Source organism: Carcharhinus amblyrhynchos, chromosome 10, assembly GCF_965287045.1.
Source record: "Carcharhinus amblyrhynchos chromosome 10, sCarAmb.v2.hapA, whole genome shotgun sequence".
Classification (NCBI taxonomy): Eukaryota; Metazoa; Chordata; class Chondrichthyes; order Carcharhiniformes; family Carcharhinidae; genus Carcharhinus; species Carcharhinus amblyrhynchos.
The window spans coordinates 67,424,605-67,441,596 of NC_137333.1; the positions used below are offsets into that span (position 1 = coordinate 67,424,605).

A 16,992-nucleotide genomic window follows, 5' to 3' on the forward strand; every position below is an offset into this window, starting at 1 on the left:
CCAACAACCTGTCCTGTAACCCCCATGCTAACACTATAGTTAAGGCTATCAATGTCTCTACTTTCTCAGAAGACTAAGGACTAAAGCATGTCAGCTGTGACTCTCACCAACTTTTTCATACGCACCACAGAAAGCATTCCTTCTGTTGTATCACAGCTTGGTATGGTTCCTGCTCTGACCAAAACTGCAAGGAACTACAAAAGGTTGTGAATGTAGCCCAATCATGCAAACCTGCCTCCCATCCACTGACTCTGTCTACACTTCCGGCTGCCCCGGCAAAGCAGCCAGCATAATCAAGGACCCCATGCACTCCAGACATTCTCCCTTCCACCTTCTTCTGTTGGGAAAAAGATACAGAAGTACCAACTCAAGAACAGCTTCTTCTCTGCTGCTGTCAGACTTTTGAATGGACTTACCCTGCATTAGGTTGATCTCTCTCTACACCCTAGCTATGATTGTAACACTACATTCTGCACTCTCTTGTTTCCTTCTCTATGAACTGTATGCTTTGTCCGTATAGCACGCAAGAAACAATATTTTTCACTGTATGTTTATACATGTGACAATAATAAATCAAATCAAATTCAAATCAAATGAATGAGAAAAGATGGGGATGGCCACAGGGGCAGAACAGAAGGCGAGAAAAACATAGATAGTTAAGTGAGAGAACTTTACAAAGTCTATGGGTGGCATTGGAGAAAAGTTCACAGTAAGGGAGTGGGTAAAGACAGGAGCGATTCTATCGAAGGGAGGTATATCTGCATTTTTAAGTGACGGCAATTGGGACTCAGATTTGTTGCTGGCACTTACGAGGATCATCAGAACTCTAAAAAAAAATGGCAGCCAGGATGGGCCTTCCAGAGGACCCACTTGTGGGCTGTCACACCTCCGGTCTGAGATTGAAATGGTAGCCCAACTAATGCACAGAGTGTGGCTTTCTACCAGGTAAGCCCCATTTCTGAGCATGGATTGCAACCTCAAGATGAGTCACGTCTCCTGATTCCTGCTTCCAACATGAAAATCTGATCAAAGATCTCTGCTCAGAAAAACGGATATTACTGTGCATTTGCTTTCAATGCAGGATGAAATACACTCTGATGACAAACAACCAATTTAAAAAATATATATTTTCAACATATTCCCTACTTGCCACACTCGGTACCTGTTCAGGTACACTGAGGGAGAATTTAGCATGGCCAATATGCCTAACCAGCATGACTTTCGGACTGTGGGAGGAAGCCAGAGCACCCGAAGGAAACCCACACAGATACGGGGAGAACGTGCAAATTCCACACAATGACTCAAGCCAGGAATTGAACCTGGGTTCCTGGTGCTTTGAAGCAGCAGTGCTGACCACTGTGCTAACTGCCACAATACAGTCTCTTATAATGAACTGGCTACTTGAATATATTTATCTCATGGTAATTATTTTTTGCTTTCATGTTTTCTCATTACCTGTTCCAAGGCTTGCACCTTCTCATGCTCCATTTCTTTCTCCTTCAGTTTTTCAGCTCGGATTGCTGCAGTAGATACTGTCTTTAAAGACATGAAGTCTAACGTCATCCATTCTTCCCTCTAGCGTAAAATGAATACATCAAAGAATATTTTAATTCAGGGCGATAAATGCAATGTTAAAAAACTAAGCTTGCAGGATTGAACTCATGTTACTTAACTAGCACACCTCCAATGAAGAAATACTGGAAGGTTTAACACAACAGTTAATGGGTCTGGACTTCCGTGGAGTGGCAATCAGATTTGGATTGCAACTCTGCTCCTAGATTCTTAACTCGTAATCCTGTTGATTCTTTCTCACCCAAACTTCCAGGCGAGAACTGTGTTGTGCAGCGTGTTCCTGAGGCCTTCTACTGGGAGCTGCCATAAATCAGATATGTTTAAAGGTCCATTCACTTTCAAGCTAGAAGAAGGTGGTAAGTGGTAGGTTTTGGAGTGAGCCAGAGGGAGTTGGATGGGGTGTTGTTGTTCCATTAGGGGTAGTCGGGGTTGGGGAGGTCAAATTAATAGTTACCCAGAAGCTTGAAGTACTGTGAGGCAGCCAGAGTCATCCGAAGTTTGCAGGGGAATCTTAAATCTCTTTCTAAAAATCTAACAAATAATATTTAACTGAAGTACTTTTAAATTCTAAATCTCATTCAGGGGGCCGAGAAAGGAGATAGAAGCTACCCACTGGGGAGCAGATATAGATAGTTAATTACGGAAACAAACTTGAATTGGGTTTTCTCTACCTGGGCTCAGCTAGGATCTTAATTTTCGGAGCACATCAATTCAGACATTTCAGTGCGACCTAGCACGGGAATGCAACCGCAACAGAAATGCTGGATGTTTGTAGAGGTGACGGAGTTAGGAGAGGGAGGTGCTCCTTTCTTTTTCCTACTTGTTCATCCTGAAGGAATTGGTTCTTGCTCCACGACAAGGGAAGAGGCTGATTGTTTGCTGAGTATCTGGGGAGTGGCTAAATTCTAATCTACTCCCAAGATTTAAAACAGTATAGGAATTTGTGGTAAGATTAATAGAATACATAGAAGAAAAAAACTAAATAAACTAATTAGCTAATTAAAACACTTAAGGATGGCGGGTCTGGTAATATGTCCTGTGAGAGCTCCTAAAAAAAAAGTGCGATCCAAGGCAAACACATCTGCACTAAGATATAAGGGGGTTTACTACGGTAAAAGGCCAGAATGCAAACCCGTCAAAGAATGTAATTTAAATTAGTTAAATCCAGAATAAAAAGCTAATATCAGTATAGTGACCATGAAACTATTGGATTAGAGTAAAAACCCAATTAATTCTGATATCTTTAGGAAAGGAAATCTATTGTCCTTACCGGTTCTGGCTAATTTGTGCCTCCTGCCCCACACCAACGTGTTGACTCTTATTGAGTCTTTGAAATAGCTTTGCAGGACCCAATGTTGCACGTATACCAAAGCAGCTTGACTAGAGACAGGACTGCTACTGGAGCACAAATCTTCAGTACTATTTGGGATATTGTCAGGAGCTCAAAGCCTTTGCTGTATCCAGTACACTCAGCTGTTTATTGAACTGGCTAAAGGCTGACTTCTGTGATGATGGGAATCTCAGTCAGATACACTCAGGACTTCTAACTGAAAATTGTCGTCTGCATTTACATGCTAGGGTCTGTCATCAGTGAGGATGGGGAGCCATCGTACAGCCTCCTTTCTCACATTAGTTGTTTAATCTTCACCACCTGACATAGCAGAGTTTTGATCTGATCCAGTGGTCATAGCTGCATAGCTTTGTCAATAGCATGCTGATATCATTGCTTAGTATGCAAACTGTCCTGTCTTGCAGCTTCACCAGTTTCATGTGTTCGTTTAAGTCAGCCAGATGCTGATGAAGACTCAGCCTGGCAATCATATCCCTTAGGACTCAGCCAACTCAGTCAGTGTGGTGCTACACGGCCACACTAGGTGATGTCACTGTGGTCCCCCACCCAGAGTACATTCTATATCCTTCTACCAAGTGGTGCTCAACACTGAGGAACACTGATTTATCAGCTGAAAGTGGAAGGTGATAAGCAGCTGGAGATTTCCTTCTCATTAATGATCTGAAATACTTTGAATTCGTGGAAAGTCAATGTTGAGAAATCCCAAAGATATTCCCTCCTGATTGTAAACAAGTGTGGTGCTGCCTCTGGTGTGTCTGTCTTGCCAATGGGGGCAGAACATATCTAAAGATGGGCGAGTCTGGTTTTTTAGCTGAAAGATATGATTCTATGAATATAACTATGTCAGGCTGTGGCAGACTAGTTTGTAAGGTAGTGTCCCAATTTTAGTACAAATTTCCATATGTTAATATGGGCAATCTTCCAGGGTCAACTGGAATGAGTACACCTTCTTTGTATACCAACTTGGGTTGTATGACTGATTTTATTCTTGTTATAGTTTCTGCAGTATTTTTGATACAACTGAGTGGCTTCCTGGGCCACAGGTACACTTAACAAGTAGTTAAATGTCAACCAAATGGTGTGAAGTCAGACCAGATAACAATTACAGAGTTTCTTCCCAAATGGACATTGTAATACTTCTGGGTCCTGAAAAATTCTTTCATACCTTAGCAGTGTTTGATATATTTGCAGAACTTATTTGCTCGTCCTGGATTTTCCAGGGCTTTTCACTACTGCTAGAGCCAGTAGGAGCTTCAATCCATTCCATCTCCGAATCCTTGAGCATAAAAAGACATTAAGTTAATTACTCACCATTAACTTTGATAAATGTATGAACAGTACCCAATTAACATAATTTCAAGGGTTTTCACAGTTAAAATCTGTAACATTTTCTAATAACTTATTTCACCTATGTCAATTCAATGTTGTACGAACAGCTTACACTAAAACCAAAGACAAAATAGCAACTATTTCACACCCTAATGGATTTAATTTCCCTCTGCAATCCTAACCATTCAGTGCTGAACTTAAAATTATTTCTGTCTAGCCATAGTCATTTTTACATTTCAAAGCCTCTCTTTATCAAAATACTCAAGATAATATTTTCCTTACCATAAATTCATGAACTCCAGAATTCGCCAAAACCAAAATAAGTCAATTAGAAATTATTCAAGATCACTGTCAATTTTAAAATCTTCTAAATATCAATTATTTTCAAACTGCATTGTTTCATAGGTCAATATTAATAATAGGTTTACATGCGAGCAGCACTGCAGCCTCACAGTGCCAGGAACCAGGTTCAATTCCCAGTTTGGGCCATTGTCTATGTGGAGTTTGCACATTTTCCCCATGTCTGTGTGGGTTTTCTCCGGGTGCTCCGCTTTCTTCCCACAAGGTGGGTTAGGTGGATTGGCTATACTAAATTGCCCCTTAGTGTCAGGGGACTAGCTAGAGTAAATGCATGAGATTATGGGAATAGGGCCTGGATAGGATTGTTGTCAGTGCAGACTCAATGGGTCGAATAGCCTCCTTCTGCACTGTAGGATTCTATGAAACGTACATTTAGGTTAGGATGCATCAACAAATCAAAGTTTATGATACTTAGGCTGAATAAGATAATGGTTCAAAAAGGTAAAGTAGTTGAAGTAGCAGATGGCAAGTTAGTTTAAATGTAGACATTCACAACATTGACAAGACATTTATTCATGAAATATTTTGTACAAGAGATGCACATTAACATAATTTACTCAAGGACAGATTTATATAACTGTTAATCCAGGCATCAGTTATTTTTCTCTGTTTGCAGGCCTAGAACTACTGCTGTCACAAATTTAGTAAATAACATTTTATCGCATATTTAATAAAATTATAAAGCGAATAAATTTCATGTTTGAGAATATAAATATCTACGTATCTTTTAAAGCAATAGCTCTATGTCATACAGTAAAAAGGCGAACTAAAGGGCCCCAGAACAATAGCAGTGGACCTGATCATCCAACTGAACTTCATACTGGTATGAATCACTTACTTGAGAGTGTTTAGTTATCTAAGGTCACAGTGGGTGCAAAGGTCTAATTATCAATTAAATTTTACAGCAGGACAATTAATGTATACAAATCTCTTGAATTCTATTATTTTAGATGTGAGAATGGCCACTGATTTATTAAAGAATATGTTTCAATTTATAAATCATAAGTAACATTAAATTAATCCATCATAGCAAGCTTTGAAATACATTCTATATTGATGGTCTGGACAATGTTTTAAAAACAATACGTTGACATGCTATGTTACAAAGCTTAATTTTCCATACTGCCTCAAAACTAAATATTAAAAATCCTTCTGTGTTGACATGTACTCATCACTCCTGTGATATTAACTGACGCTGGCTCCTGGTCCACTAACATTTCGATTTTAAGATTCTCATCCTTGTGCTTAAATCTGTCCATGACTGTATTATTTCCAAACTCAAAGCAGCCTCACAGCCTTTCAAAAAATCTGTATCTCTTAAAATCTGGCCTCTCGTGCACCCCTCTATTATTTTGGTTCACCATTGGCCATGCCTTCAGCTGTCTAGGTCCTAAGCCCAGGAATTTCCCAACTGAATTATTTCACCACTCTTCTTTTTTAAGATGCTCCCTAAAACCTACTTCTTTGACCAAGCTATTGATTATTTATCCTAATGTCTCCTTAAGTGGCCTGTTATCAAATTCTGTCTGATAATGCTCCAGTGAAGTACTTTGGGGCATCTTAATTAAAGTTTTATTTATTAGTCACAAGTAGGCTTACATTAACACTGCAATGAAGTTACTTTGAAAATCCCCTAGTCGCCATACTCCAGCACCTGTTCAGGTACACTGAGGGAGAATTTAGCATGGCCAATGCACCTACCAGCATGTCTTTCAGACTGTGGGATGAAACCAGAGCACCCGGAGGAAATCCACGCAGACACGGGGAAAAAGTGCAGACTCAGCACATACAGTGACCCAAGCCAGGAATCAAACCTGTGCTAACCACTGTGCCACCCCTGCTATGTCAAAGGCTCTGGAAACCCAAGTTCTTATTTCCAGCAACAATTTGAACTTTGAATCAACAAATAACATAGTGATTCTGAGCTATATCTGTCAACTCACACCCTCCTCTTTTACATCACTGATCCAGAATGTCTCCATGCCAAGAACCAAATGGTGAAGGCTACACTGAAACACTGTCCTTTTGTCTCTGTCTTGGGTTTGAATTCATCCAAGACACCTGGGATGTAAATCGCCTGTCTCTGCTAATTGGAAAGTCTCGACTACTTCTTAACGGATACTTGCCAACAATGCAAAGCAGTCCACAACTTTGACGATGCCTTTGTATACTTGTCAACCTCACTCAAACAGCTCAAGTGACTCATGTCAGAGCTAGAAATGTCATATTGCTCCAGTAACGGTCTCCCCTGAAGCCAGGATAAAGACACATCTATTTCATAAACATCACCTAAGCTAGCTAAATGTGCCTTTCCAATGTCAGCATGATAGGGGGAATCCCATCCTCTTCATTGCTAGCTCTATAGCAGTCTAAATTACTCTAGAATAGTTGTGACATGAAAACAAGTTTAAAAAAAATTGCAATTGTGTATTCTTTTCAATTTGAAGCAAACAATCACAATAATATAAAAACTTGTTGCAAGAAGCTTTGCTTTCTTGTCTTAAGCAAATACATACAGAAGAACTTTCACTGAATTCATCAGCCTTTTCCTTCAGTTTATTCTTTTTCTTTTTTTTTCGTTTCTTTGACTTTTTCTCCTTTTTCTTCTTGTATTTAACTGAATGTTCCTGTAAGAAGCACATTTTAACTGTTCAAAAATTCCCACCTTTTTTAGTTTATCCATCAAAAGTATTGAATGTTCAGCCAGTCAATACATCAAGTTTCTAAACAAACCAAAATGATTCCATGATATGGGATCATCTGCAGTGCCAGGATCAAAGTCGTACAGGTTTCTAACAAACACAATGTGAACAAAAACCGATTTATATGAACAATAATACCAGAATGTATGTACGTACGTGTAAAGGAAATTACAGCAGATCAAAACATGTGAAAATACCTATGCCCTGACCGCATTTGCCAATAATTTTCTGTTTACTTCATTGTTATCTGTGGAACAATGGTAACACAATGTTCCCATCTTGCTCACATACACTCAAGCATTGTTCATTGTGAAACAATTCAGTGACATTCAGACATATTAAGGGGCTACATAAATTTACTTTGTTTATTATTTTTTCATTGACCGCCCCAATAGCTAGTACAAAATCTTCTAGTTTAAAAAAAGCATCTTAATACGTGTCAGCCTTGCCTCAGTAATAGCACACTTGTCTCTTAAGGATTATGGGCTCCAATCTTTCTCTAGCAGTCTGAATACATAATGAAGACTGACACTTCAATAAAGCACTGAGGAAGTACTGCACTGTTGGAGATGCCACCTTTCAGACATAACATTACTCTAAGACCCAGGTGCCCTCTCAAATGGAACCAGAGCACAAGATACCTGGGAAACTACCATCTGGAGGTTTCCCTCCAAATCATTCACCATCCTGACTAGAACTGAGTTGCAATTCTTTCACTGTCAATGGGGCAAAATCCTGGAACTCCCTCCCTAACAGCTCTGTAGGTGTACCTACCCTCAGGGAATGCAGCGGTTCACGAAGACAGCTCACTACATACCTTCTCAAGGGCAACTAGGGATTGGTAGTAAATGCTGGTCTAACCAGCAACACCCACATCCCATAAATGAATTTTTTAAAAAGCCTACGACATGGTACAATATCTAACACCTTTTGGAAGTTGATGTACACCACATCAATCGCTTTACCTTCAGCAAAGCTTCCTGCTACCTATCAAAAAGCAAAATCAGACCAGTTTAACACTATTTGCCTTGAACAAATTCATGCTGACCTTCCATAATCAGTCCAAATTTCTCCAAGTGATTTTGTTCCAAATCATCATTTGTAAAAGTTTTCTCACCACAAATTGACTGAACTGTAAACAGAAGACAGTGGTGAGTGATAATATCACTAGAGTGGTAATCCAGAGGCCCAAGTTAATCCTCCAAGGGAAATACAGGTTCAAATTCACCTCGACAGTTGGTACAATTTAAATTCAATTAATAAATCTGGAATTTAAAAAAGCTAGCGTTAGTAACGGTGGCCGTGAAACCACACTGCTGTGAGTTGGAATCACATGTGGGCCAGACAAGGGCAAGGATGGCAGATTTCCTTCCCTAAATGATGCTGGTGAACCAGATGGGATTTTACACTAATCAATGATAGTTGTCATGCTCACCATTACTGAAATGAGTTTAAGAACTCACCCCAAAGGTCACTTCAACTCAGACTGCCTCAACAACAGGGCCAAGAGCTTCAAGTTTTTAGGTGTTCAGATCACCAACAACCTGTCCTGTAACCCCCAAGCCGATACTATTGTTAAGAAAGTCCACCAGTGCCTCTACTTTCTCAGAAAACTAAGGAAATTTGGCACGTCAGCTACGACTCTCACCAACTTTTATAGACGCACCATAGAAAGCATTCCCTCTAGTTGTATTACAACTTGGTATGGCTCCTGCTCTGCCCAAGACTGCAAGGAATTACAAAAGGTCATGAATGTAGCCCAATCCATCATGCAAATCAGCCTCCCATCCACTTATTCTGTCTACACTTCCCGCTGCCTCAGCAAAGCAGCCAGTATAATTAAGGACCCCCAGACATTCTCTCTTCCACCTTCTTCCATAGGGAAAAAGGTACAAAAGTCTGAGGTCACATACCAACCAACTCAAGAACAGCTTCTTCCCTGCTACTGTCAAACTTTTGAATGGACTTACCTTGCATTAAGTTGATCTTTCTCTACACCCTAGCTATGACTATAGTACTACATTCTGCACTCTCTCCTTTCCTTCTCAATGAACGGCATGCTTTGTCTGTATAGCATGCAAGAAACAATACTTTTCACTGTATGTCAATACATGTTACAGTAATAAATCAAATCAAATCAGCTGTTTACCTCCCAGGGTTTCAATCTCATCCTCCGACACTAAATTTCTCTGGGTTCCTGATACTGCACTCCAGCACCAATTTACAGGTACAATCTCAGTCTTCAGTTGTGCTGCACAGCACGTCACTGCTTCAAAAGGGTTACCCTTTCCTCAACAGCCTGTAGCAGAGGGTCACCAACTTTCCACTGCCTTTTCAGTGCTCCAGGACTTCTCCAAAGCCCTCATGACTTGGAGCATGTCAACTATAGTGCTTATGCTGCTTGACGCTTCTTTTTAGCTCCTCTCCTCTATGATTCCTATTAGTAATCTCTAATTCAGTTGGCTCTTTCCCCAATTCTCTCTCTGGGACCTGTCTCCCTGTCCCCTCTCCTGGGTTCCCTTTCTAGAAATTCTCCCCGTCCTGGGCACCTCACTCCTGGAATCCGTGATCAAGTTTTGGTGCAATTCCTTCTGCATTGAACAGCGACAAGCGCCCCCAAAGAGCTCAATGCTGGACTGTGCAAGGATTGTCTGCTCCCAATCTGCACAAATGCAGAAGCTCCCGAGGCATGTAAGGATTTGTAAATCCCAGCTGCCACTCAGGAAACTGGTAAATTGGGAAATCAACAGTGTGTATCGGCTCACTGGATATCTTTCGTAGCCAAGGAGCACAGCACGAAATCTTGTTTCATACGCTATCATTTGATTTAATCTAAAAACAAAAAATGCTGGGAAAAAAAACAAATATAGCATATGTAGAGAGAGAAACAAAGGCAACGTTTCGTGTCCATATGACTCTTCCACCAGTCTGCTTATCTCTTCACAAATACTACCAGATCTGTTGAGTTTTTCCAACATTTTGTTTTTATTTCAGATTTCCAACATTTGCAATATTTTGCTTTTATCTGATTTCATATTTTCATTTCAGTTTCTTATTTTGCTTGCCAACCTAAATGTGAGCATTTAGTCATGGCTTACTTTAAAAGGGAGGCATTTGATGTAACGTGGTCAGGCTTTATTTTAATCCTACATCCTACCAAATGATACAGGCTGAACATGGACATTGGGAGTCAAGTGAAAGTTAATGTCACAGCTGAAGGAAGAAGTTATTCAGAAGAAGTTGGGCGGTATGGTGGCACAGTGGCTAGCACTGCTGTCTCAAAGTGCAAGGGACCTGGGTTTGATTCCCAACTTGGGTCACTGTCTGTGTGGAGGTTGCATGTTCTCCCCATGTCTGCATGGGTTTCCTCCAGGTGCCCCATTTTTCTTCCATGATCCAAAGATGTGCAGGTTAAGCGAACCGGCCATGCTAAATTCTCCTTCAGTGTACCCGAACAGATGCCGGACTGTGGCGATCAGATTATTTTCACAGTCGGCTTACATTCACGTTGCAGTGTGAATGTAAGCCTACTTGTGACCAATAAATAAACAAACTTTTTATCCACACTGTATATAACCAACTTAGAAGTTCCAGTGGCCACAAATTTTTTTTTTAAATTATGTATTACAAATAATAGAAATTCCTTATATCAATGTTCCAGAATTTCCCTACTCGATTCCAATTATTCAGAAAATATTTGATTATATCAATGCAATTAATAAAATTGCTGCCTTCTCCTTGATGAAAGAAATTGTTAGTTTCCAACTGAGAAATTCCATTGCCTCTTTAAGACTGCCTTCATTTTAATTATTTGCAATTTAAATTTCATATGATCGTTACTCTGTTTCATGGCAACATTGATAATGTCAATTTTGATAAAATTCTTGGGAAAATCAACTGGGAAATGTAGAAGCATATCTTTCATTAACATTTACGACAAGCAAAATTAAATTTTAATTGCAAGTAATTAAAATGAAGAATGCTCAAGTGGCAAGGGAATTTCTCTCTAATTTCATATTAACATTATGACAATGTCTTCACACCTGTGTTCAAATCTATGAATATAAACACATTAATTGGAGACGAACTTATTTTTTAAATGATTCAATTCAGAACACTTTATTTGATGAACATTCTGCACAGAGCTGGATGAAATCTTTGATTTCTTGACTGGTGGATCAGTCTTTGTTATACTAATTTCAGATAATTATCAATCTCCTCAATAAATTGAAACTAAACAGGCTTGATAAGAGGCACATGCAAACATATTTCAGTTGAAAATTTATGATCTATTTCAATTTTTCAGTTTAATAGAATACTGAGCCATACAGAGTAGTAAAGGCCAACTTTTTTAAGACTCCACTCTGCTTAGTGCCAGCTTCAGCACTCCTTTGCTAAGGAGGAACAAATAAAAAGTGTTTGGTTCAGCTGCAATGTCTCATGTGGCCTTATAGTTTGGTGAAATGTACTGTTGAGGAACCAAGGTAGCCCATACATGGAACCATAATCCAGCATGAGGCTGTGTCTTTAGGAGGGCAAAGAAAACACAGTGACAAAAATTCGCTCATTGCTTACAGAACCGTAACTGGTCTTTTTTAATCTGTGACAATATTTAAAAGGGCAGTTTTCTTACTTCTGCTTTATGTTATTCATAAATCTTCATTATACAGGTTACATCTTTCAATGCTTTACTGAAATTCTATTCCTTCCTTTTGAAAGAAAAATATAAATTGCTTCTCTTATAGTAGAATACTTGGTTAGGTAATCTCTGAAAGCTAAAATCTTTCCAGTATTACCCAACACTGTAATGTTTAAAATTTCACTGAAACCATGTTTAATTTGATTTATTATTGTCACATGTATTTCGCATGTACAGTGAAAAGTATTGTTTCTGGCGCACTATACAGGTAAAGCATACTGTTCATAGAGAAAGAAAGGAGAGGATGCAGAATGTAGTGTTACAGTCAGAGCCAGGGTGTAGAGAAAGATCAACTTAATGTAAGGTACATCCATTCAAAAGTCTGATGGCAGCGGGGAAGAAAGTTGGTACATGTCCTCAGACTTTTGTATCTTTTTCCCAGCAGAAGAAGGTGGAAGAGGGTATGTCCGGAGCGCGTGGGGTCCTTAATTAAACTGGCTACTTTTTTGAGGCAGCAGGACGTGTAGACAGTGTCAATGGGCAGGAGGTCTGAATGATGGACTGGGCTTCATTCATGACCCTTTGTAGTTTCTTGCAGACAGAGCAGGAGCAATATTAAGCTGTGATACAACCATAAACAATGCTTTCATTGTAGATTCATAAAAGTTGGTGAGAGTTGTAGCAAACATGCTAAATTTCCTTAGTCTTCTGAGAAAATAAAGGCGTTGGTAGACTTTCTTAATGATAGCATTGGTATGGGGGCACCAGGACAGGTTGGTGATCTGGGCACCTAAAAACCTGAAGCTCTCAACCATTTCTAATTCTTCCCCATTGATGAAGACAGGGACATACTCTCCTTTACGCTTCCTGAAGTTGATGACAATCGCCTTCATTTTGTTGACATTGAGGGAGAGATTATTGTCATCGACCAGTTCACCAGACTCTCCATCTCTTTCCTGTACTCCATCTTACCATTGTTTGAGATCCAACCGGCTAGGGTGCTGTCATCAGCAAACTTGAAAATCGAGTTGTTCGAGGGGGAATTTGGTCACACAGTCATAGGTGTATAAGGAGTATAGTAAGGCGCTGAGAACATAGTGTTTTGGGGTACCGGTGTTGAGGATGATCGTGGAGGGGGTGTTGTTGCCTATCCTTACCTATTGTGGTCTGTGGGTTACGAAGATCAGGATCCAGCAGGAGGACGAGCTGAGCCCCAGGCCACGGAGTCAGGAGATGGGTTTTTTTGGAATAATGGTGTTGAAGGCATAGTATTGATATAGATGGCCCTGTTCAGTTTCTGGCCAATTGTAACCCCCAACATTTTAAACAGTGAGTGATTTGGTGATGGTGATGTCATTGAATGTCAAATGGTGATGGTTGGATTCTCTCTGGTTGGAGACAGTAGTTCCTATCACAAATTATACTTTAATAGCCCAGGCCTGAATATTGTCCAGATCTTGTTGTTTGTGGACATGAACTTATTCATTACCCAAAAAGCTGTAAATTATGCTGTGCATCATCAACACACATCCCCACTTCTAACCATATGATGGCAGGAAGATCAGTGATAAAGCAGTTGAAGATAGATGGGTCTAGGACACTACCTGGAGGAACTCATGTCCTGATATCCTGGGACTGGACCTCCAGTAATAACAATTACCTCCCATTTTGCTCAGCTCTTTGTGCTTCTGCTGTTTGGCATCCACATAGCCCTATATCGTAGCTTCACCAGGCTGACACCTCATTTTTGGTAATGCCTGTGGCTGCTCCAGGAATGCCCTTCTGTATTCTTCATTGAACCTAGGCTGATCGCCTGGTTTGGTGGTAATGGGAGATATGCTGGCCATGAAGTTATAGATTGTGGTGAAATACACATCTGCTCCTACTGATGGTCCACAGTGTCTCATGATGCCCAGGCTTGATTTGCTAGATCTGTTCAAAATTTATCCCATTCAGCATGATAGCCTCAGAACATGATGAAGATGGGATTTTGTCTCAACAAAAGAATGCAATAGTCACACTTACCAATATTTTCATGGACAGATGCAACTACGATAAGTAAATTGGTGAAGACAAGGGAAAATAGGTTTTTTTAGCTTTTGTTGGTTTCCCCGCCATCTGCTGCAGAACGAGTCAGGGCTCAGCCAACTTAGTCAGTAGTGGTATTACCAAACCACTTTTGGTGGTGGATATTAAAGTCATTTTGTACCCTTACCACACTCAGTGCTTCTTCCATGTGGTGCTCAATATGGAGAAGTACTGATTCATCAGCTGTTGCCCATGTATGAGATTTCACGGGGTCCAAAGTCAATGTAGAGGACTCCCAAGGTAAATTCCTCCCCATTGTATATCATTGTGTCCATGGTCCTACTAGTGGGACAGGACATATCCACAGATGATGTTGGTGGTATCTAACATGTTGTAAGGTATGATTCTGGCACAGGCCTCCAGCTGTTGCTAAGGAGAAGCTTGCAGGGTCGACAAGGCTGGGTGTGTTATTGTCATTTTCACTGTCAAAGTTGATACTCATGATGTGGATATGCCGGCGTCGGACTGGGGTAAACACAGTAAAAAGTCTGACAACACCAGGTTTAAGTCCAACCGATTTATTTGATAGTAAACTCACTAGCTTTCGAGGTTTCCCTCTTCATCAGGTGAATGACCTGACGAAGAGGGAAACCTCGAAAGCTAGTGAGTTTACTATCAAATAAATCGGTTGGACTTAAACCTGGTGTTGTCAGACTTTTTACTGTGATTACAAAGTTGATACTGGCAGGTCTTTCCAGTTTCATTCCTTTTTGACTTCGTAGCAGTTTTATACATTTGAGTGGCTTGCTAGACCATTTCAGAGGGCAGTTAAAAGTCAGCCACATTGCTTTGAGTCTGGAGTTACATGTAAGCTAGATCAGTGTCACAAACCAAACTGCGAGGGTTTACCAACTTGAAACACCGTTCATGGCGATGTATATTTTTGGTTTTGTAGTGGTGTGAGGAGTCACATGAAAGCCCAGTGAGAATAACTATTCATTAAATTTAAAGGACAAACGAGACTACAATACTCTAAAGCAATTAAGTATATGAACTACTAAACACACACACACAGTTTGTGTAGAAATTCCCTCCTTATTCCAAAATATATCTACAATCCCTGAACTCCTCAAGACTTCCCCCTTCTCAAACAACATTCAAGTTAAATAAATCTATAAGTCAAATCCAATTTATAGTTATCTCACAATACAAGGCTAAGGATCAAGTCTTTTCCTGGTCCAGTGATGATATTTAAACTACTATAACGAAGGCTTTTGCACTGCCTTGGCTCTAAGACTTAGATGTGGACCCAGCCTGCTGACTGAGAGCTATGGACTGAACCCTCAGGATGTTAGATGTGAACTTGCCTCTCAGCTGCTAGATGTAAAATGGCCTGTCTGCTTCTGAGCGTGCTGGCAATTGTACCGTTTTTCCTCTTTAATTCTTCATTCTGTGTACTTGGCTGTCTACATCTCTCAAATTCCATTACTCTAGAAGTTAACATGTATATATCTCCCTGATCTCTCAGTCATCTAGTTGAGCTGTTTCCTACCAATAGGGCAATTTACATCTATTTCTGTCTTGATGCCTGCTGTTTTCATTCCTGGGAAAACTACATCTCATCTTGTTTTTTGAATGCTGGCTGTCGCTGGGTAGGTTTCTACTTATTGCTGGGCAGATCACGTCCTTTTCTGCCTTGTTAAATTTGTGTTACTCCTGTGACTTGGCAAATCCATAATACCAGGTAATGATGAACGATTTCCTTCTCTAAAGGGTATTAGTGAACCAGATGTTTTTTTAATGACAAAGGTTTCATTATCAGCTATACCGAAACCAGCTTCTAATTCAATTCCACCAGCTGCCATAGTGGGATTTGAACCCATGTCCCCAGAACATATAATCTGCTCCACTCTGGATTTCCAGTTTAGTGACATTACGACTATCCCAAACTTGTCTGATCATTTTTCTTGCCTATCAATCTATGTTAAACTTCTGGTTGGCGGTGACCCCCCAAGGTGTTAATGACTGGAGATGGTGGTGATGTTTTTACTTTTTAAGAACAAAGAACAGTACAGCACAGGAACAGGCCTTTGGCCCACCATGCCTGACCTGATCACGTTGTCCAACTGGACCAACTGCCTGTATCACTCTATACTTTGCCTGTTTATGTGCCTATCCAGATAAGTCTTAAACATCGCTAACTTATCTGCCTCAACCACCTCACTTGGCAGTGCATTCCAGGCCCCCATCACCCTCTGTGTAAAAAATGTCCCCTGCACATCTCCACTGAACCTTCGCCCCCTTACTTTGAACTTGTGCCCCCTTGTGATTGTCATTTCTGCCAGGGGAAAACATTTCCAACTGTTCACCTGATCTACATCCCTCAAAATTTTATAAACTTCTATCAGGTCACCCCCTCAGCCCCCGTCATTCCAGGGAGAACAATCCCAGTTTATCCAATCTCTACTCCTAGCTGATATCCTCCATACCAGGTAACATCCTGGTAAACCTTTTCTGTACTCCCTCCAAAGCCACCACATCCTTCTGGTAGTGTGGCAACCAGAATTGGACACAGTATTCCAAATGGGGCCTAACCAACATTTTATATAACTGTAACATAATTTGCCAATTTACAGCCAATGCCCTGGCTGATGAAGGCTAGTATGCCAAATGCTTTCTTCACCACCTTTTCCACCTGTGCTGCCACTTTTCAGGATTTGTGGATCTGTACTCCCAGATCTCACTGTGTGTTATGCTCCTGATGGTTCTGCCATTTATTTTATAGCTCCCACCTGAATTGGCCTCCACAGAGGCCCAAATATCCTGGACTACAGCTACACAAATGTTAAACATGCCTATCGCTCTATCGCCCACCCACACTTTAGCAAACCAGACCACAAAGCTGTGCTCCTGCTCCTGGCTTACAAGCAAAAACTGCAGCGGGAGAATCCATCAAAGAAAGTTGTGCAATGTTGGTCTGAGGGATAGGATGATCTCCTACGTGGCTGCTT

General features: G+C 40.5%; 1 protein-coding gene across 2 annotated transcripts in view; it reads right to left on the reverse strand.

Moving 5' to 3' along the window:
* cwf19l2 (CWF19 like cell cycle control factor 2) overlaps window positions 1-16,992 on the reverse strand; it is a 127,963-nt gene that overhangs the window by 85,934 nt on the left and 25,037 nt on the right. Inside the window, exons 3-5 of one of the 2 annotated variants that reach the window (XM_080197233.1) lie at window positions 7,129-7,239; window positions 4,089-4,199; window positions 1,456-1,575 (exon numbers count right to left, since the gene is read on the reverse strand). In XM_080197233.1, the coding sequence (XP_080053359.1) occupies window positions 1,456-1,575; window positions 4,089-4,199; window positions 7,129-7,239 (342 nt within the window). The remainder of the gene's footprint in view (window positions 1-1,455; window positions 1,576-4,088; window positions 4,200-7,128; window positions 7,240-16,992) is intronic. The other variant, XM_080197234.1, reaches the window with a different exon arrangement.